Source organism: Ctenopharyngodon idella, chromosome 7, assembly GCF_019924925.1.
Source record: "Ctenopharyngodon idella isolate HZGC_01 chromosome 7, HZGC01, whole genome shotgun sequence".
NCBI classification, from domain to species: domain Eukaryota; kingdom Metazoa; phylum Chordata; class Actinopteri; order Cypriniformes; family Xenocyprididae; genus Ctenopharyngodon; species Ctenopharyngodon idella.
Window position 1 is genome coordinate 36,335,386 of NC_067226.1, and position 23,443 is coordinate 36,358,828.

The 23,443-nt window shown below is 42.7% G+C and overlaps 1 protein-coding gene across 1 annotated transcript in view; it reads left to right on the forward strand.

The window, feature by feature from the left end:
- LOC127515652 (collagen alpha-1(XXV) chain) overlaps positions 1–23,443 on the forward strand; it is a 378,235-nt gene that overhangs the window by 285,815 nt on the left and 68,977 nt on the right. Inside the window, exons 14-15 of the mRNA XM_051899532.1 lie at positions 16,229–16,291; positions 17,249–17,317. Of these exons, the coding sequence (XP_051755492.1) occupies positions 16,229–16,291; positions 17,249–17,317 (132 nt within the window). The remainder of the gene's footprint in view (positions 1–16,228; positions 16,292–17,248; positions 17,318–23,443) is intronic.

The window sequence follows — 23,443 nt, forward strand, 5'->3', positions numbered from 1 at the left end:
ACATCAACTGCCTCGAGTTGCTAGCGGTACGCCTTGCTCTGAGCCGCCTCAAAGGGCCGCTACTGGGCAAGCATGTACTGGTCCGTACGGACAACACTGCGACCGTTGCGTACATCAACCGTCAAGGTGGTCTACGCTCCCGTCGCATGTCGCAACTCGCCCGCCAACTTCCCCTCTGGAGTCAGAAGCATCTGAGGTCGCTTCGTGCCATTCATATTCCCGGTGTGCTCAACCGTGTGGCCGACGAGCTATCACGAGCTGCGCGGCCAGGAGAGTGGCGACTCCACCCCCAGGTGGTCCAGCTGATTTGGAGAGAGTTCGGAGAGGCTCAGGTAGACCTGTTTGCCTCACCAGAAACCTCCCATTGCCGGTTGTTTTACTCCCTGTCCGGGGGAACACTCGGAACAGACGCACTGGCCCACAGCTGGCCCCGGGGCCTTCGCAAATATGCGTTTCCCCCAGTGAGCCTACTTGCACAGACCCTGTGCAAAGTCAGGGAGGACGAGGAGCAGGTCCTGCTAGTTGCGCCCTATTGGCCCAACCGGACCTGGTTCCCAGAACTCTCACTCCTCGCGACAGCCCCTCCCTTCCTGAGGAAGGACCTCCTTTCTCAGAGACGGGGCACTCTCTGGCACCCTCGTCCAGACCTCTGGAAACTCCATGTCTGGTCCCTGGACGGGACGCGGAGGTTCTAGGTGACTTACCCCCCGAGGTACTTAACACCATCGCTTCGGCACGTGCTCCGTCTACGAGACGGGCTTACGCCTTGAAGTGGGACCTGTTCGTCGAGTGGTGTTCTTCTCGTCGAGAGGACCCCCAAAGATGCTCGATCGGTGTCGTGCTTTCCTTCTTGCAGCAGGGGTTGGAGCGGAGGCTGTCCCCCTCCACCCTCAAAGTCCATACTGCTGCTATCTCCGCTTATCATGACCACATAGATGGCAAGTCTGTTGGTCAGCACGACCTGGTCGTCAGGTTCCTTAGGGGGGCGAGGCGGTTAAATCCTCCTCGTCCTCCCTCCATACCCTCTTGGGACCTTGCTCTGGTGCTGAGAGCACTTCAGATTGCTCCCTTTGAGCCCTTGCAATCAGCAGACTTAAAGATTCTGTCTATGAAGACTTTGCTGCTGGTTGCATTGGCCTCCATCAAGAGGGTAGGGGACCTGCAGTCTTTTTCGGTCGACGAATCGTGCCTAGAGTTCGGGCCGGGCTAGGCTACGTGCCCAAGGTTCCTACCACTCCCTTCAGGGACCAGGTAGTGAGCCTGCAAGCGCTGCCCCCGGAGGAGGCAGACCCAGCCCTGGCTTTGCTCTGTCCAGTTCACGCTTTGCGACTGTACATAGACAGAACTCAAAGCTTCAGGACCTCAGACCAGCTCTTTGTCTGTTACGGAGGCCAGCAGAAGGGAGCTCTAACTGAAGGGAGCTCTAACTGACAGCGGTGAAGGCAGCCCATTCACCTCATAAGACATGGAAATTGCCTCAACAATCTATCTACTAACAGTTTTTTTTTAGTAGCCGGGCAGCCCTTCTTAGAGGGCCCGAAGCATACCAATAGCTGGTCAGATTTTTTCCACTGAGACGTCTTCTTGACATAAGTCTCAAGGGCCCTAACTGGGCAAAGTAGCCTTAGCTTCTCTTGATCGGCCGACACATGAGGAGGATGAAAGGCCTGGAGGACTACTGGCCGGGCCACATTAGTGGGTACTTTAGGTACATAGGATAAAGAATAGCTTTTACTCCGCCTGGAGCAAATTCCAAACAGGAAGAAGCAACTGACAAAGCCTAAAGGTCCCCAACTCTCTTGAGGGACATCATTGCCAGCAAAAATGCCATTTTTAAGGCTAAGCACTTGTCCGATGCAGAGTCCAACGGTTCAAATGGTGCAGAGGATAACCCTTCTAATACGACCGTTAGATCCCAAGCAGGTATTCTAACTTGAGCCGGAGGCCTCATCCTTAAAGTGCCACGAAGGAAATGAGTGATAAGATGATGTCTCCCCAGAGAGTTACCGTCCAATGGTGGACGAAAAGCAGCCAGGGCTGCCACATACACTCTTAGTGTAGAAGGGAAAGAACCATCAGAGAACTTATATTGTAGGAACTCCAGCACTGAAGCCACTGGGCAGTTAACTGGGTCTAATTGGTGTTGTCCACACCATGAAGTAAAAACTTTTCACTTCAGAGAATATAGTTTCCTCATGGAGGGAGCTCTAGAGTTTAAAATGGTTTCCACTACCTCAGTAGAGAGACCCTCATTCCGGAGTTCAGGGGCCACACCTATAATTTCCACATTTCCGGTCGGGGATGAAATATTGAGCCCCCGGCCTAAGTCAGAAGGTCCCTCCTGACGGGAATTTCCCATGGAGGACCGTGCAGAAGAGCTATTAGGTCTGAAAACCATACTTGGGCTGGCCAGAACAGGGCTACCAGCAGAAGCTGGACCCCTTCCTGGCGAACTCTCTCTAGAACTCCCGGGAGCAGAGTGATCGGGGGAAAGGCATACAGCCGAAGCCTCTGCCACGGCTGTACCGTGGCGTCCAGCCCCAAAGCAGCTGGGTGTGTGAGGGAAAACCATAGGGGACAATGCGAGTTCTCGTGTGACGCAAATAGGTCTATGTCCACCTGGCCGAACCTCCTCCAAATTAACTGCACCGTCTTGGGGTGCAGGAAATTCACCAGAGGAACCAGCCTCTCGAGGCTGGTGCTCTCTGTATTTAACTGAACAGTTTCGACATCCTGAAGCGTTTTCACAGCAAGATTTAACTGAACTAACTTTTCTACAGGCCTCTTGGGTGAACCCCCCCGTGACTTTTATTTTGACAGAAATACATCGGGATGTGGGTTCATTGGAAATCGTTGTACCTGGAAGCGTCGTGGACGGCGGGGATAACAAATTGATTTCCTGAGGGCTCCGTAGAGGAGTGGATGTAATTCGCTTCCCTCCAGGAGGGGGCGCCCTCAGAGGCCTGACCTGACCGTCAGGACCTCTTTTCCGAAGCCCATTTCGAAATAATGACATTCCTCAGATCTGTCTTTTCTCTCACGGGCTTCTGCTGCGAGTGCTGCTTCGAACCCCAAAATCGTTGTGGGGATGCTCGATTAGCAAAACTCTGCTTCTGTGTCTGCCTATACGAGGAGCTTGATGTTGATGGCTTGGGCTGTGACAGGCCCCTGAGTCTTATGGCGGTGAGGAATACATTTTTGAAAAGCCGCAGCCTGCTTCTTTGCCTCCTGGAATCTCTCTATGACCAAAGTTACGGCGTCGCCAAAGAGACCAGGGGACGATAACGGGGCATTAAGAAGAAAAGTTTTATCCAGGGCTTAAAAACAAAACAAAAAATTCAATCGTTTCACTCCGAGCAGAATCGGTATTTTAACGTTTCTATTCCAGCGTTCCTTCTGTATTATTAACGTTCCGAAACCGGTTTGTTTAAAAAAAATAACGGTTAATAACGTTATTTTTTTTATATATATTTTTTTTTTTTACTTTTTTTTTTTGTTTGCATGTAGCCTACTTAATAATAATAATAATAATACGTACAGCATTTTATTTAAAAAACAGAGTATTTGCCATCTTAGCCAGTAGGCCTACAATTATCTTTTATAACAAGATTCTGTCCAAATTTGTAGGCTAAACATATTAAATGAAAGGAAAAACTATCAATGGTTTATAAAGTATTTTTTCAAGATATTTTAAAATGTTTGCTGCATGGTTTAAAGTACCGACGTTCCTGAGAGGAAAAAAGATAGGCTACGTCACATTTTATTATTACATTCAGAAATAATGTAATTTATCGGTAAATAAAATAAAATGTTTACAAATAGCCTATCATATAGCTTTGTTCATAATGTTTGTAAACATCCATTATGAACAAAACTGACCTATTTTGTTTTACCACAAAACCTCTAAAGTTAACAGTTGGCCTATTTAGGCTATATGCCTATGACAAGCCAAAACGAATTAAAAAAATTATTGGAAATAAAACTAAATAAGATGCTAAACGAATTAATTTAAAGTGAATCTGAAGCCTACCTTTCTCATTCAACACTGTTTCCATTTTCGAGACAAATGCTAAACTATTAAGCTTTGTACTTCACTCGCATTATCGACATCATCCTTCACATAACAGCACAGGCAGGCGGTGGTTACGGTGGTAAACGGCAGATTGTATCACAGAATTGAATTGAGCAGTGTAACGTTTTATATTTTTGGTTGATTGTATTTTATTTTAATTATTTAACAGGCTGCGATATCAAGTAAGCAATGCAAGAATTTGTTTAAGCGCGTGAGGCGCCAGCGCGACCACTGGATTTTTTTTCCTTCTAAGACAGTAAACTGTACTCCGTAATTTAATGCAAGACATAATTCATACAATTACAAAAGACACTTAAATAACGAAAACAAGCAGAATGTCTGTTTCCTTTCCTAGATCTTTCCTAGTTCTGTTCAGAATGATTAAATTTGATTTCCGTTTCTGGTTACGTTCCGGTCAAAATTTCGTTAATTTACGGTTTTCGTTTTCGTTCCTTGAATCGGTTCAGAGCCCTGGTTTTATCACTCTCCTTGATGCCCGATAAATTGAGCCCTAAGTGCCTCTCTGTCGACGCCATGGCTGCCATAGATCGGCCGATAGCACGGGCCGTTTCTTTGGTGAAGCAGAGAGATAAATCAGTAGCTCTACGAAGCTCTCTAATATCATCAGAGCTCACTGACTCCGCCCCATCTAAGTCCCCCAATAATTAAGCTTGATAAGCTTGTAATATAGCCATCGTGTGCAGGCAGGCACCAGCTTGGCCTGCTGCCATATATGCCTTCCCAACTAAAGTTGATGTGGTGCGACATGGTTTGGAAGGCAATGTCGGGGCTTTAAGAGAAGACGCAGCATCAGGTGATAAATAGGCCGCTAGCATCTCATCTATCTTTGGCATAGCACCATAACCATTCTCCTTAAACCCCATGATAGATGAATAATTATTAACCATGGGGCTAGAAAGCCTAAATGAATATGGCTTTTTCCAAGATCTACACACCTCAGTGTGTAGAGGTTGTGCTTGTGCAGACCGTAGAAAACGTTCATCAAGTTTACTTTTTCTTTGAACTTGTTGTCTCTCAGCTGGCCAATCGATGTTTAATTTAGCCACAGCTCGAGACAAAACCTCCACTAACTCTATTGTGGTGATTGGGCTGGCGAGTCACCTAAATCAACACTGAGAATGTCTAATTCCTCAGAACTAGACGAACCCACTGTCATGCGTTCATACGGGGCGGAAGAAGCCGCAGAGCGGGCTTCCGGATCCCTGTGAATGCTGGATGTAGAGGTTGAGGGCTGAGAAAGGGCCGAAGCTGTCTCAATCCCCTCCCCTAGATGGTAACCGCGGGACCCGCACCACGTGGAGCGCAGAGCTGGCCGCTCTGATCAAACAATGCCAGCGTTCTGAGAGGCAAATGCTCGCAGTGCTCGCAATCAACCCCCTCGAGGGCTGACCGAGCATGCTCTGCTCCCAAACAGCTCACACAAAGGTTATGTGTATCCCTGCTTGTAATAAAATGCGGGCAGGGATGAACAAACTTCCTAAACTGCTGCTGTTCACTCACCATTTCATATACTGATAATAAGGGACAGACAACACCAAATACACGGACTGACAAAGACACGGAGCGCTTGTTGAAGATCAGAAAGCTGACAACAGCTGTAAGACCGGCTCCTTTATAGCTTTCGCTTTTCGCCGGCACACATCACGGGATGACGTTGCACCAATCAAGATTGGACTAAGTTGCACGTGGCTTCAGACGCGCTACGCTGAGGGGGGTTCCCGAATGTGTCATCACTGACGCAGCGCGAGTTCCCTCGAAAGGGAACGTATTTAGTTTCATATTTATGTTTATATAGGCCTATTATAATGTTATTTTTTTTTATTTTATCTATTTGATTATGAAAAGTGAACAGCATGAGTAAGATAGGATACATCATAAGACGCTCAATATATCGGGAGACATGGAGTGGTTCAGACATGATTTTGACCACTTCATAAAGTTTTGTTTTGTAGAAAGCCTTTCTTTAAAGTGAATTTCATTTTGTAAAATTGTATCTTAATTTTAATCAATGTTTCATCAACCAATTGCCTGGATTTAATAAATAAGAAGCAAATATAGCAGACAATATAATCATGACATGGAGGCGCCGGCGCGATCACTTGCACGTGAACTGAAGCGTCTTACAGGCTAAATGAGCCGAAACTCAGCGTATAGGCTGCTTGCCTCACAGACATGAGAAATATATCTATAGAAAGCTTGAAATGTCTACTTTTAAACAAAATAATTCAAAACGAAAAGAACACACATAGCATCGTAGATTATTATCAGTTTAAAATTATATTTGTGTATTCACACACCAATCGTCATCAGTTAGCCTATGTGTCAAGTGTAATAATGTTAACAAGATTTTAATAATGTATTAGTAAATGTTGAAATTAACATTAACAAAGATTAATAAATGCCGTATAAGTGCAGTTCATTATTAGTCCATGTTACCTAATGTAGTTAACTAATGTTAACTAATGAACCTTATTGTAAAGTGTTACCACTTTAAGATCAAAGTTGACAGAGAAAGTTCATGAGCTGCTTCATGGCATCAACAAAGCCTGATTTGCATTGGTTTGGTTTTGTCAACTCAAAATTAATCCTGTAACTCTTAGTTTGTACAACTACCTTCATGTTACAGGTCCTTGAGCAGTTTGCAGTACAATTAGTCTTCTGCCCTAGCCTTTTAATATTTTCAGTAAGCCAATAAAGTCTGTCACATTGCTAAACCAGGATGTAAACTGTCACAGAAAAGCAGCCATAAAATTAATTCTAGCTGTTATGAAGTGTACAATAGGTGTTTCAGTAAAAATTCAGATTACTTGCAGACATAAACTGTGGTTCTAAAAAAAACAACAAAAAAAAAACAATGAGCTACTTAATATTTTTATGTTTATATGTTTACTTAAATGTTATGAAGTGCTTTAACAAATTACCTAATCATTTCACGGATAAATTGCTCTAATACTGTAATGAATCGTCACTCAGGCTGGGATCCATTTGCATGCTTTTATTAGAAAAGAGCGTGGTCGTACAGGCAAGGTAAAACCGGGGCAAACAGGTATAGCAGAGGGCGGGCAGAATCGTGGTCAACGAACAGGCAATGGATCAGGGCAGGCAGATATCACTCACAGATAAGGACACAAAGCAAAGGTCAGAGGTAGGCGGCAGAGAATCGTAGATGGGTAACAATCAGGATCAGCAACAGGTAGTCAGACAGAATAATAAAGAGATGGTAAAGAAATGTACACCAGGGCAATACAAGACTTTGCAATGAGAGGATGTGAGTGAGAGTCTTTTATAGTCCAGATAATGAGCTTCAGCTGTATGTGGCAATTGGTCCAAGGTACGGACTGATGGGAAATGTAGTGTGTGTGTGTGTTAGTATTCGGGTGAGGGCTCCCTCCGATGGTCAGAGGAGGGAACCACGGAGTTCGTCTCTGTGACAGAGCCCCCCCTCCACAAGCGCCTCCTGGTGCGAGGAGGTAACTGTCGCGAGGTCTCCCACATGGTCGAGGGGCTGGTCTCTCAGGATGGTTTGCGTGGAACTCTTCCACGAGGTTGGGGTCTAGGATATCATCCGCGTTGACCCACGAGCGCTCCTCTGGACCGTACCCCTCCCAGTCGACTAGATATTGGAGAACTCTTCCTCAGCGCCTGGAGTCCAGCAGTTCACGGACTTGATAAGCCTCCTCGCCCTCCACCATGATGGGTAGGGGGCCCTGATCACCGGACACCTCCTCCCCCTCCTCACTGGGACCATCGGCAGGCTTGAGCAGTGATACATGAAATGTTGGAGAAATACAAAAGGGGTTAGGTAATGCAAGACGGAATGAAACTGGTGTGATTTGTTGTGTGATTTGAAATGGGCCAACATACCTTGGACTTAACTTTTTGCAGGGAAGTTTGAGACGTAGATCTTGGGTGGAGAGCCATACCAATTGGCCAGGACGATACTCAGGACTTGGGCGGCAGTGGCGGTCAGCTTGTTCTCTCAGACAGCGTACAGCATGCTGCAGGTGAGTATGAGCTCTATTCCAGGTAGCTTCACTTCGATTCATCCAGTCGTTGACAGCAGGTATGTTGGTGGGTTCTCCAGACCAGGGGAACAGCGGAGGTTGGAACCCCAGGACACATTGAAATGGAGTTAATCCGGTTGCTGGTTTGCATATCGAGTTTTGTGCATACCCAGCCCACAGTAGGTATCGGGACCAGTCGTTTTGGTGACGGTTGCAGTATGAGCGGAGGAATCAGGTGAGTTCTTGGTTAAGACGTTCTATTTGGCCGTTAGACTGTGGATGGTAGCCGGAGGTGAGACTGACATTGATGTTTAAGGCTTGACAGAAGGCTGACCAGAGGCGTGAGGTGAACTGGGGACCACGGTCGGACACTATATTCTCAGGTAAGCCATATATACGGAAGACCCAGTTGCATAGATGCTCTGCTGTCTGCATGGCAGTGGGTAGCTTTGTTAGTGGGATGAGGCGGCAGGCCTTGGAGAAGCGATCTATTACGGTAAGTATGGTTGTGAAGCCTCTGGATGCTGGGAGGTCGGTGACGAAGTCAATGGCTATGTGTGACCAGGGGCGTTGAGGTATAGGTAATGATTGCAGTAGACCAGCGGGAAGTTGATGTGAGGGCTTGTTCATGTTGCAGGTATGACATAGTTTGATGAATTGTGTTGAGTCTTTGGATAAGGATGGCCACCAGAAGAGGTTCTGCAAGATCTGTATGGTCCCCATAATGTATGGTATGGTCCCCAAAAAAACTACTCTCCAAAATATATAAAATAATATCCAAATCAGACAATACATTAAGCCTACCCAGTGCAAAATGGGAATCAGACTTATCCATTGCTCCCAATGCCGCTTTCTGGACACAAATCTGTAAAAATATCTACTTCATGACAAAAAACGGCAACTTACAACTTATACAGTATAAAGTACTTCATAGATTTCACCTAACTGGACAGAAATTATTTAAAATGGGTTTTTCTTCAGAAACATGCTCACATTGCGCACAAAACACTCTAGACACCAATTTACACGCTATTTGGGATTTCACCTCAGTTAGAAAATTCTGGGAAAACGTTACTGACTCACTATCCAACCTTATGGGATGTCACATCCTGCTGTCTCCCTCCCTCTGTATATTAGGTGACATATCCATAATCAATTTAAACAGTACAAACAGTCAATTACTCCTAGTGGCTCTAACTATTGCCAAGAAAACTATCCTCATGAACTGGAAATCAAGGAACACCATACACATTACAACTTGGAAAAATTTACTAATAGAGTACATCTCCATGGAAAACTTGTCTACCTCCACTCAAAATAATACATCAGAATTACACCCTTCTTGGTCATCTCTCTTTAACTTCCTACAGTCATGAATCCACTGACCTTCTTTGTCTGAAGCTATCCTCAATGGTACACCATCAATATTCACACATGATTGGGGGGAGGGGGGTCAGGAAGAGGTAGCAACACTGACTAATATCAAATATAAATAAAATACTTATAAGATTATATTTAAATCTCTCTCTCTTTTTTTTTTTTTTTTGCTGCTTCTGGACCCTGGTTGGCTGTGGCATACTAGTCCCTGCCATGTGTGGTTTTGATTAGTTGTGGGTGGGTGTGATGTGGGGCCGGGGCCTTGGGCTTTCGCCCTCCAGCTTGTACTTTCACCTGGGATTTCTTGTCTCTGGCTGGCTCAGCACTTGTCTCGCTGTTTTAATGCTTCACATATTAGATGAGGTGCACACACACATTCATTTGGAGCATAAAATAAGTTTAAAGCAAAAAAAAAAAAAAAAAATGCACACACATAGGGTAAGTGTGGCGTGGCCGTGGCGGCCTGGGCTTTGCACTGGGCTGGTTCCATGCTACACGCCATGCTTTTTTAATGCATTATACACTAGTTGACATAAACATATCATGAGTATAACAATGAAAGCAGCCATATTTATTAAAAAAAAAAAAAAAAAAAACACAGACAGGGTAAGCATGGCATGTGTGGGACGGCTGGGGATGGGTATGGATTTTGGGACCCTCGGCCCCGCAGCACCGCACCTTGAAAGCCCGTTGCAACATGACGCTGACGGGGGTCTATCCTATGCCATGGCCATGAGGGGAATAGAGGCAGCTTTATAATATCTTATTATTAATAGCTGTATCAATATTACCATTATTAATACTATTATTATTATTATTATTATTATTATTATTATCATTGCCATTGCAACTACTACTATTATCATTACTATTAATGGCTGTATTAATATTACCATTATTAATATTATTATTATTATTATTATTGCTATTACTATTATCTTTATTTTTCCTCTTCCTGATCCTTTAACTTCCCCCTCATTCCGGATGAAATGAGTATATTTGTTAATGTTTATCTTTACTACTACTGCTAATATGATTATTACTATTTGTCATTTCTTATTAATTGGATTTATCATTATTATTATTATTATTATTATTGTTATTATTATTATTATTATTATTAATACTGCTATTACTGTTGCTATTGTCACCTTCCTCATTTTTTGCGTATGATACTATTATTATCTTCATCATTATTATTGTCATTTTTTTTTTTTTTTTTTTTTTTTTTTTCCTCTTTGATATATATTTTTTTCTTAACTCTGGTTATGTCTGTTGTATTTTCCTACATGCTCCTTTATTCATATATTTCCACTCCCACACCTAGTTACACTTAGTTATACACACACACACACACACACACACACATACCCAAATCATACTGGCTGTTATGTATGTTTTGTTGGTCTTTGTATTTGTATTTTGCATTTAATTTCTTTTCTATAAATATTGTAATTGTCTGTTTGCATAAAAAAAAAAAAAAAAAAAATTCCAGAATGCGGTTACGGAAGTTCTCTGGGACAAAGACCTTGTCAGGCGGACAGTCAGACGGGGTCCTGTTTTGTGTATTAGCTTGTTCCAGTTCCGTCATGATGTCCCACTGTATGGGTGCAACGACAAGAGAAGCAGGTAACACAGTTTCAGGATTTTGTGTGGTGAGTTCACCTTCGAATTGACGGGATAGGGCATCTGCTTTGACATTCTTTGAGCCTGGACAATAGGTGACTGTAAAGTTGAATCGAGAGAAGAACAGTGTCCAACGGGCCTGGCGGGGGTTGAGTCTTTTGGCAGTCCATAGGTACTCGAGGCTCTTGTGATCAGTCAAAACCACAAAGGGATGTTTGGCCCCCTCCAACCAATGGCACCACTCCTTGAACGCCGCTTTCATGGCCAGCAACTCCCGGTCACCGACGTCATAGTTGCGTTCTGCTGCCGTGAGTTTTCTAGAATGGTAAGCACATGGGTAAAGTTTAGGTGGATTACCTTGCCCTTGTGAGAGTACTGCCCCAAGACCGGTACTGGAGGCATCGACTTCGACGGTGAACGGGAGAGATGGGTCGGGATGATGTAAGATGGGTGCTGTGGTGAAGCGTTCTTTGAGCCGCTAGAAGGTCTCAATGGCGGTAGGAGTCCATCTGAGCTGATTGTGTCCTTTTTTGACCATGCTTGTAAGCAGGCAGGCTATGGAGCTGAAGTTACGGATGAACCGTCGATAGAAATTTGAGAATCCCAGGAAAAGCTGCAGCTTCTTGAGGGTATTGGGTTGCGGCCAGTTGAGAATGGTGGTAACCTTCTTCTCATCCATAGCGACTCCATCAGGACTTATGATGTATCCCAGGAACGAGGTAGACGTCTGATGGAACTCGCACTTTTCAGCTTTGGCGTACAATTGGAATTGAATCAGCCGTTTGAGGACCTGTCTAACCTGTTGGACGTGTTTTTCCAGGCTGTTGGAGTAGACCAGGATGTCATCGATGTATACAATAACAAATCGGTTGAGCATGTCTCTGAAGACGTCGTTAATAAAGGCCTGGAAGACGGAAGGACTATTGACCAGCCCGAAGGGCATAACAAGGTATTCGTAGTGTCCAGTTGCGGTCGAGAAAGCAGTCTTCCATTCATCCCCTTCCCTGATGCGAATCAGATTGTATGCACTGCAGAGATCGAGCTTGGTGGAATATTTGGCTGTGCGAAGCTGTTCCAGTGCTGCGAGAACCAGGGTAATGGATAACTGAACTTAACAGTAATTTCATTCAGACCTTGGTAATCGATGCACGGACGGAGACTGCCATCTTTCTTGCCCACGAAGAAGAAACCTGCAGACGCTGGTGATGTGGACGGACGAATAAAGCCTTTAGCCAGCTCCTCATCAATGTATTTCTTCATAGCCTCTGATTCAGGTTGTGATAGTGGGAAGATGCAGCCCTTAGGGGGAGTGGTTCCTGGAACAAGATAAATAGCACAATCATAAGGACGGTGAGGAGGTGATTGTGAGGCACGCACCTTGCTGAAGGCTATGGGCAGATCTTGGTGTTCACTGGGTAAGTTAAAATCAGGAGTGGATTCGGTTGGTTCTGCAGCCTGGATCGCTCTGACAGGTAGGGGAGGTGAGTGAGACAGACATTTGGACTGACAGCGTTCTTCCAGTGGGTAATTTGTCCCTCTCTCCAGCAGATGTGTGGATTATGGGTGCGTAACCGTGGCAGACCTAGGATGATGGACGAGGTTGAAGTGGGTAGAATGTGGAATTGAATGAACTCTGTATGGAATATACCGGTTTGCATGATGAGTTGTTGGGTAACGATGTTAACACGTCCTGAGCCCAGTGGTCGGCCGTCTATTGCTTCCACTGTGAGAGAAGAAGAGCATTCAATTAACGGAATGTTGTTTTGCTAGGCATAACTTTGGGACATGAAGTTTCCCGCTGCCCCGGAATCCAGTAATGCGGTTGTGCTTAAATGTTGGTCATTAAACAGCAGTATAATGGGTACAGACACACACATGTCAGAGCAGTAGTATGGGTTGGTATCACTCACCGACCGTGGATTTTCTGGACGGGATCGTACTGAGCAGTTGTTTCTTACATGACCGGGGTTACCACAATACAAACAAAGACGATGGGTCAGCCGGCGGCCTCTCTCCTCTTCAGATAGATGGTAAGCGTTGATCTGCATGGGTTCTGAATATTCTGGATCAACAGATGGAGGCGGACGACCACAGCGTTTCTGCCCAGATTTGCGGGATCGGACGAGATTATCAATTTGAATAGCGAGTTCAATTAATTGGTCCAGGCTTTTGCCCTCATCACGGCAGGCTAACTCCGTCTGTAATTCATGAGACAATCCTCTCCGAAAGCAAATTTTTAACGTGTCACTCACCCAGTTAGTCTGTGCAGCAAGCGTGCGGAATGCAAGAGCGTATTCAGCCGCCGTTCTACGCCCCTGTGTCAGCTCCAACAGGCAATCACCGGCTCCCCTCCCGTCACTGGGGTGACCGAAAACCTCTCTAAACCTCTGCAAAAAGTACTCAAACGAAGGAAAGGCAGCCCCATCATCTCTCCACACAGCAGTAATCCATTCCAGCACTCTCCCCGTAAACAATGAACAAACGAACGTGATCTTCCCTGCCTCCGTGGTATACATTGCAGGTTGCTGACTAATAAAAAAGGGAGCATTGAAGAATGAAGCCCTTACATTTCGTGGGATCGCCGTCGAACTTCTCTGGCAGTGAGAGGCGTGGATTCGGCAGTGACGGCGTTCCTGCCGCGTGGGTAATGGCGGCCGCAGCGGGTGGCGGAGGTGCCGCTGGAGCGGTTGTTTGAATGCCTTGCAGCGCCTTTACCAGTTCCTCCGTGAGTGTCATGAGACAGTTAAGCTGGTGTTGGTGTGCAGCGAGCTGACTGGCTTGTGCTGACATCGTCGCACACAGGTGAGAGAAAGCAGCTGGATCTTGTACTGGCGAAGTCTTCTGTAATGAATCGTCGCTCAGGCTGGGATCCATTTGCATGCTTTTATTAGAAAAGAGCGTGGTCGTAGAGGCAAGGTAAAACCGGGGCAAACAGGTATAGCAGAGGGCGGGCAGAATCGTGGTCAACGAACAGGCAATGGATCAGGGCAGGCAGATATCACTCACAGAACAGGACACAAAGCAAAGGTCAGAGGTAGGCGGCAGAGAATCGTAGACGGGTAACAAACAGGATCAGCAACAGGTAGTCAGACAGAATAATAACGCTCAGAAATGTACACCAGGGCAATACAAGACTTTGCAATGAGAGGATGTGAGTGAGAGTCTTTTATAGTCCAGATAATGAGCTTCAGCTGTATGTGGCAATTGGTCCAAGGTACGGGCTGATGGGAAATGTAGTGTGTGTGTGTGTGTGTGTGTGTGTGTGTTAGTATTCTGGTGAGGGCTCCCTCCGATGGTCGGAGGAGGGAACCACGGAGTTCGTCTCTGTGACAAATACCAATTTTCAGGGTGGCCTAGGACTTTAGTACAGTAGAATAGTTCTGCTGTCATACAGGAAAGCCAAATCAAGTTCTTATACCTGACCTGCAAGTCTTAAATACTTATATACATTCTAAAATGCCAAATTTAAATACTTTAAGCACAAGAAAAGCTCACATTGTTTTCCAAAGACAGATATTGATTACAATTGTCTGTCTTAACCCTGTATTGATTGCTTACCTCCACTGTAACTGATTTCCCCACACAAATGTTAATGCTTTGATGCTAACTTAAGTTTGCTCACTGTTAAAGCTATAATGTCCACTAATGTGTTTATTTACTAAAAAAAAGGCATAAGTGGAGAAAAACAAGTCAATTTTATTTCTAATATAATATAAATCTAATTTTTCATAAAACTGCGATTTAAATATATTTTTTCTATAGGTTATACAAAAAAGACAAAAAGGGACAAAATAAAAAGGCTGAAATAAGCTGATCTAGTATGTTAAATGGTGGTATCCTAGTCTATGAATGGTACACCCTCTTAAGCTCACAGAAATGGTTTGACCCAAGTTTTCAGCAGCCAATGACACTGACCCGTTCAAACGGATTTTTAACGCATATTTCACATGTATTTCACACACGAAATACGCGTTAAATACGTGTTGTTTGCGCGTATTTCACACATTGTTGATGTGTTAAATTTCACGTGTTTTTGAACCTTTTGGCTTTCCATAATGTCACCGATGCATCAGCGAGCCTCTTTGATGAGTCGTTGAGTAGTTCACACATAAAGATTGGCGAGCGCTGAAAAAACCCACTCCTCTCCCCCCAAAACAGGTGTTGGTGTAATAAATATTTACAACCCTTTTGTTCTGGTCTGTATATAAGGTAAAGTGCAAAGCAGTCAGGCGGGATCATCTGTCGCCAGAAGCCCCCGTGCAGAGATGGGTGAATGTCTGAAGACATTCACACATCACTGTATGTATATGCATTTCTTTGGGTAATTGATGTTATGCATTTATTATTTCTGAATTGGCTTCTAATTGTCTAACTGTAATGTAATTGGCATGATACATTTTTACTTGACAAATAAAATATTATATTTGGGTTATTCTGTATTATTCTTAATTCATTATTTCTAGTAGATTAAAGCGAAGGTATTACCGCAAATCTGTGTTCAGGATTGATCATACGGAAGGTTTAATAGATGGAGCATAGGGCACATCAATTAAGTCCATTTCGATTTCTGACTATCGCTGCCTTAAATAAGTTGCAGTTTTCGTAAATATATAAAAACTATGTTTTTTGTTATGAGTAACAGAGAGCGTGACCGACTTAAAGGTAGATATTTACCCTGCATCCAATGTTTAAGGTCAGAATTGACAAGTTTGTGTCCGGGAAGAGCACTCAAGTCGGCCGAAGTGACTTTTCTAAAGCGATACCGGGACTGCAGTGAACGAATAATTGAAGATATAAGATAATCAGAATAATCAAAAATCTAAATTAATGCATAACCAATGATTCATTTCTAATTGGAAACACAACCTAAGAATGAGAATCATTTGAAATTGGAGCCAGATTAAACGAGTGAAATTAAATGAACTTCACAGAGGCGCTGAAAAGACATACACGCGTTAACCTTTGCCCAGGCCGTCGGATTCCGTTTTTGGGCCGATGCAGGGTTCCTTACACTTGCAAATTGGGCTTAAAATCCTGTAGTGTAAACTTGGCATAAATTGATTTAGTTGTGAATACTTATCTTGCCCCATGACTGACAGACAATTCCATGTGTGGCTTCTGTATGCAGGGTGAACCTGGTTTCTTTGGGCCTCAAGGTGAGCCTGGGCTTCCAGGCCTGCCAGGAACTAAGGTGAGTTTGTAACACCACCAGTTGTGATATATCCCAGTTTAATGTTGTGGTCGTGGTTTGTGGTTTCATTCAGATATATCTGTGATAGCTCTGTTAAGGACTATAGAGTTAACAAACAACAAATGACTACAAAATGTTTTTCAGTGTGTATGGGATCACTACTCTACAGTCTCTTACTGAGAGAAGAGTTTCATTTAAACCATTTTTATCAGAATATAATAATATTTTCTGATTAGTTAGATTATTAAGCCATTGTACAAATTAAGTTAGTATTTGATTAAAGGTGTGATTTATACAAAAGGCAGTGCAATGAGGAATCTATTAAGAGACTCCAGTCAATCCCTGTCAAGATACATACAGCATGTGCTGTCATACTGCCCTCTACAGGACATTTCAAAGAAATCAGTAGACATGAAGGAAAGAGTAAAGAGTAGAGTCTAATTCAGCAGTTCTCAACTTTTTTTTACTCAATTGCCCTGCTTTGTCTAAGACAATATTTAAAGCTGACATACTTCTGGTACTTCTATATTGTAATAAGAATGAACAAACTCAAATATATAATGTCCATTTACTGTTTTACATCTTTGTTATTTTTGTATAGGATGTTATTTAAGATTGTTAAATAATAATTTAAATAATGTTAAGTCTTACTGGGGCCCCCTGGAAATTTGCAGAGGCCCCTATGGGCCTTGGCCCCCTGGTTGAGAACCAGCATGTGCAAATTGTTCTGTAAAATTATAATATCAAAGTGTTCACCTTGTAAGCTGGTGTTTAGCTGGTCATTTCTAAAACCAGCAGAGCAAACCAGCTTAATCAGACTGAGAGATCAGTTTAAGCACCCTAGGTTTTTTTTTAATTTTTTTTTTATGATAGGATAGGTTTTGATAAATTATATCTGAATACACACACACACACACACACACACAAAAAAAAACCCTTGCAAAAATCTTTTTGTAGGGTGAAAGAGGGGAACCTGGACCGTTTGGCAAGGGTGAACGTGGTGAGACAGGTCCAGCAGGACACAAGGTAAGATGAGCAGTAAAAAAGTGCTATTGAAGTAGGAAAAGCCATTCATGTAGAGAAAACTCTCAGAGCTGTCACAATGAGCAGGCAATTCTCATCCTCTGAACTTTAATTGTGTGTTTACTTTGGTCAAAATATTAAAATCTCTAGATTGCCTTAGAGATATGAAATTATTATCCTGCCAAATTTCCTTAGGAAACTATTTATTTTGAATGAGATTTAGACAAGGGTTAACTTTCCACAAACAACAGTACAACAATACTGTAAGAGTTTATGCTGTGGGTCGTTTCTGTAGGAGTTTTTATGTGTGTGTGTGTGTGTGTGTGTGTGTGTGTGTGTGTGTGTGTGTGTGTGCGTGTGCATGTGCGCGTTTTTGTGATTTATGAGGACACAAATTTGTATAATGACATGGGTATTACACTGGTATTACGACGTAAACATGAAATATGAGGACATTTCATGAGTCCTCATATTTAAAATAGCTTTAAAAACATACTAAACAATGTTTTATTAAAAAATTAAAAATGCAGAATGTTTTCTGTGATGGATAGGTTTAGGGGTAGGGGTAGTGTAGGGGGATAGAATGTACAGTTTGTACTAGGGATGCACCGATACCGATACCGATACCAGTATCGGTATTGGGCTGATACCAACCTCGTGTATGGGCTGATACCAACCTCTCACTCTTTATCTCTCCCAGTGTGTGGGTCACTGTGTATGTGTTTGTGTATTGCAGTCTTAATTAGTGGTCTTTAACCCTTTTACCGATTACCCATTTACTGATGAACTTATAAAAATTTTGAACTGCAAATGATAACTTCACACTCATTTGAAATTGAACCATGACACTATATCACTATTTGGACAGGGCTAGTTTTTTAAATGTTGTTTGAGTTACAATTATTTTTTTACAATTACAGTTAGACTTTTTAAATTAATTATTTATTTATATAATTAAATTTTTTTTAAAAACCCTGTTTCAGTAAAATTTCACATGATTATAAAAGTGGCTGTTTAAAATAAACTTGCATAAGTGAGCAGAAAAATCTAGACATGTACCTTACTATTACCTGAGACTGACATTAAAATTGTCTTTACAGGTTCTGTGATTTGGCTCTATTTATTAATTTTTTCATTTTATTTTTTAACTTATACTACACATAGTAAAATTAAATCAAAGCATGCTTTTGGTGCATAAGATTGGTGCACAAACAACAGCTCAGGGAGGTCAAAAAACACATGAAGAGAAGTGTTAGGATTATACAACATCAGCAATCACAGATATTCGCATTAAGGCTGGATTAGATTTCTCAGAGCACTGTGGAGTTTGCACAAATAACAGTATGTAATTTTCTCTAGAATTTTTATAGGGGTTGTGTGAGAAAAAAAACACAGACATGGCAGATTAGGATGATATTCTGCACTCATTTGAAATTGATTTATAACATTCAATGACTTGAAAGTCATCTCAATTTAAACAATCTCATGGATGTGGCTGTTGTGGTTTGTGATCATAGGAGCATCAGCTGCTGCAGTAAATGTGGTGTGAAATTGATATAGTCCTTTTATGTTTAACTGTTTTAAATGCCCATTGCCCGACGTGCACAGTTGCCCTGAAGCCACCGGGGTGGCGGTGCCACCGGGCTTTGGCCCGTCATCGCTGCTTGCAGCTATATTTATTCTTCTTCTTCTTCTCCTCCCAAATGAATTGCTTTTTTGAGGGCCTAAACATGCTCGAAAACTCATGAAACTTTGCACACACATCAGAAGTGGTGAAAATTTACGTCTGTTATGGATCTCAGAATTAGGCGTGGCAAAATGGTTCGATAGCACCACCTACAAAATTTCAACTGAGTGCCCCTCGCACTACGTTTCACGTACAGGTATGAAATTCGGTACACACATGTAGCATCCCAATACCTACAAAAAAGTCTCCCAGTACGAAATCTGAAAACCAACATGAAGTGAGATATTTAGAATTCTCTCTGCAAAATTTGTGCAGTTTTTGCCATTTTCACACGTTGTACTTTAACAAACTCCTCCTAGAGCTTTAATCAGATCAACATCATATTTGGTCAGTCTAATCTAAAGGCCTTTGCAATGTTAAATTGCGAAGATCTAGAGTTTTCGCTGAAGGGCATGTCCGTGGCGGCCTGACAAAGTTTGATGTTTCACCATGAAACAGGAAGTTCTTGTAAATCGGGTATACAATGTCGGATCTGCCCCAAACTTCACATGTTTTATTAAACATGGCACTATTCAGTGACAGTCATAGCGCCACCTGCGGGCAACAGGAAATGACATGTTTTACACTGTGATTAACTCCTCGTAGACATTTAACCAGAACCACATCATATATGGTCAGTCTAATCTTAAGGCCTTAGCGATGTTAATTTGCAAAGATCTTGAGTTTTCGTTGAAGGGTGTGTCCGTGGTGGCCTGACAAAGTCTGATGTTTTGCCATGAAGGAGGAAGCTGTTGTAACTCAAGCATACAGTGTCTTATCTGCCCCAAACTTCATATGTGTGATGAAAGTCCTGGCCTGAAGACATCTATATGCCAATTTTCACTTAGTCATAGTGCCACCTGCTGGCAACAGGAAATGGCATGCTTCACACTGTAATTCAATCCCACGAACACATTTCAATATGCCACAAAGTACCAAACATACTAGAAACACGTTAAATCATGCAACACTCTGCTAATTGCTAATGTATGCAATTAACGCCACGAAACAGGAAGTTGTTGTAACTCAGGCATACAATGTCCGATCTGCTCCAAACTGTTTGATAATAGTCCTGGCCTGAAGTCATCTACATGGCAATATTCAGTTACGGTCAAAGCGCCACCTGTTGGCAGCAGGAAGTGTGCCACTTTGAAATGACTTTGCCATAATTCTCTTGTATTTTCTCGCCACTGTTCACTGTTTTCCTAAAGCGAACGGGTGGTGGTGAGCCCGGGTGGAGGGTCCTTTCATCGCTGCTTGCAGCTTTAATTTTTTTTTTTTTTTTTTTTTTCCATCACCCAGGGCTTTTTGGGGGCCTTAACATGCTCAAAAACTCTTGAAAATTGGCACACACATTGGAATCTGCGGCCATTAGGACGCTGCAGAGGCTGGTACCCGGGCGTGACAGGGGGGCTCGACAGCACCCCCTTGAACGGAGTCCGAAATCTTGGTCCATATATCAAACACGCTTGCACACATTAGTATGAAACTTGGTACACATATAGACCTCATCAGGCCTAACAACTTTCGTGCTCTAAGTTATACGCCGGCTCAACAGGAAATCGGCTATTACGGGTTGTTTGAAAAACGCATGCTCTGGAATTTGATATACTTCTCCTAGGCGATTAATCCGATCACCACCAAACTCGGTCAGCATGAAGTCAAGACATTGATGATGCTAAATTGCCAGCGGATTTTTTAATTTTTCGAATGGTTTGGCCATGGTGAGGCAACGAATTTATGGCAAGAAAAGGGAAACAGGAAATGTGTTATAACTTATGCATACATTAATTGATTTTTATGAAACCTCAGCAGTGTGTTGGTTGTAGGAGTCTAATCACATAGATGTGACTATTGTAAGTCAAAGTTATAGCGCCACCAACTGGCAATAGGAAGTGTGTCACTTTTAAAATGCTTTGAGATCACCTTTTCTTTTTTTACCCGATTTGCTTCAAACTTTATCACAATAATGTCAAAACATGGCAGATGTAGACCTGTGAATGTATTTGTGATATCTTAAATATTGTTGTCATGGGCGTGGTGGAGGGGCTCAGTAGCGCCACCTTTTGACAAAAGTGGGGGGTTATTTTTACCTACCCTCACCAAACTCGGTACACTTATTGTTCTCATCAAACCAGACAATTTTCTAATATACGTTCATTAGCTCCGACCAATAGGAAGTCAGCTATTTTGGTTTGAATGTGGATTTTTTGAAAAAACAGGCTATGAATTTTATACTACTTCTCCTACAGGGTTTAATACAATCTACACCAAACTTTTTTAACTTGGTGCTAAGACATTGAAGTTGTTTAATTGCAAACGGATGTTGGATATCTCAAACGGTTTGGCCGTGGCGAGGGAACGAATTTATGGCGAAAAAAGGGAAACAGAAAGAGTTATAACGTCTGCATACATTAATTGATTTTGATGAAACTTCGGCTGTGTGTTCGTCGTACAAGGCTGATCACATGGATGTGACTATTGTGAGTCAAAGTTATAGTGCCACCAACTGGCAGCAGGAAGTGTGTCACTTTCAACATACTTTGAGATCACCCTCTTATTTTTACCCGATTTGCTTCAAACTTCATCAGAATAATGTCAAAACATGGCAGATGTAGACCTTTGAAAAGAATTGTGATATCTCAAACACTGTTGCCTTGGCAACGCATCAAACTTTAATATTTGTTTTAATTTCTTTTGAGACTCTTAGCATGCTTCAAATTGCATGAAACTCGACACACATCAGGATTGTTATCCAGTAGACATGGGCAAAGCCTTAGAAACGGGTGGGGAGGAGGGGCTTTAGAGCGCAACCTTAAAGTGCAGTAAATGTGGAGTGAATTTGACATAGTCCTTTGATGTTTAACCATTTTAAATGCCTATTGCCCGCTGTACACAGTTGCCCTGAAGCCACGGGGTGGCGGTGCCACCGGGCTTGGGCCTGTCATCGCTGCTTGCAGCTATATTTAGGGCCCAAGCCACTAAGGCGCAGGGCCCTATTGTTTTTCTAAGGATTATTATTATTATTAGGGCCAAAGCCAAAGGCTGAAGGCCCTATTGTTTTCTTTAGGATTATTATTATTATTATTATTATTTTCTATGTTTTTGGCACTTTTGGGGCCCTTAACATGTTCGAAAACTCTTGAAACTTTGCACACACATCGGAATCCGTGGCCATCAGGGCCGGGCAGAAGCTGGTACCCAGGCGTGGCAGGGGGGCTCGACAGCGCCCCCTTGAACGGGGTCCGAAAACTTAGTCCATATATCAAACGCGCTTGCATGTATTAGTATGAAACTCTGTACACATATAGAACTCATCGGGCCTAACAACTTTCAACAACAAAGTTATACGCCAGCTCAACAGGAAGTCAGCTATTATGGGTTGTTTGAAAAATGCATGCTCTGGAATTTGATATACTCCTCCTAGGTGATTAATCCAATCACCACCAAACTTGGTCAGCATGAAGTCAAGACATTGATGATGAAAAATTGCCAGCAGATTTTTGATATCTCGAATGGTTTGGCCGTGGCGAGGCAACAAATTTATGGCGAGAAAAGGGAATCAGGAAGTGTGTTATAACGTCTGCATACATTGATTGATTTTTATGAAACTTCACCAGTGTGTTGGTTGTAGGAGTCTGATCACATGGATGTGACTATTGTGAGTCAAAGTTATAGCGCCACCAACTGGCAGCAAGAAGTGTGTCACTTTCAAAATGCTTTGAGATCACTCTGTTATTTTTACCTGATGTGCTTCAAACTTCATCAGTGAAATGTCAATACACAGCAGATGTAGACCTGTGACATGATTTTTGATATTTTAAACACTGTTGTCATGGCAACGCATCAAATTTTAATATTCATTTTGGAGGCTTTTGAGACTCTTAGCATGCTTCAAACTGCATGAAACTCGACACACACACCAGCGGTGTTGTACAGTAGACATGGGCAAAACCGTAGAAACGGGCGGGGAGCAGGGCCTTTATAGCGCCACCTTTTGACAAAAGTGGGGGGGTTAGTTTAACCTACAGTCACCAAACTCGGCACACATGTTGCTCTCATTAAGCCGGACAACTTTCTAATTTACAGTCATTACCTCAGACCAACAGGAAGTCAGCTATTTTGGTTTGAATGTGGATTTTTTGAATAAACAGGCTCTGAATTTTAAACTACTACTTCTAGGGGGTTTATTCGATTCAGATCAAACATTTTTTACCATGGTGCTATGATATTGAAGATGTTAAATTGAGAATGGATAATGGATATCTCGAACGGTGTTGCCATGGTGACAGATTGAAGTAATGTCAAAAAAGGGAAACGGAATGACTCATATTTTCTATAAAAAAAACACTATACACAATTAATTTATATATAGAATAATACAAATGTTTGAAATAAACACA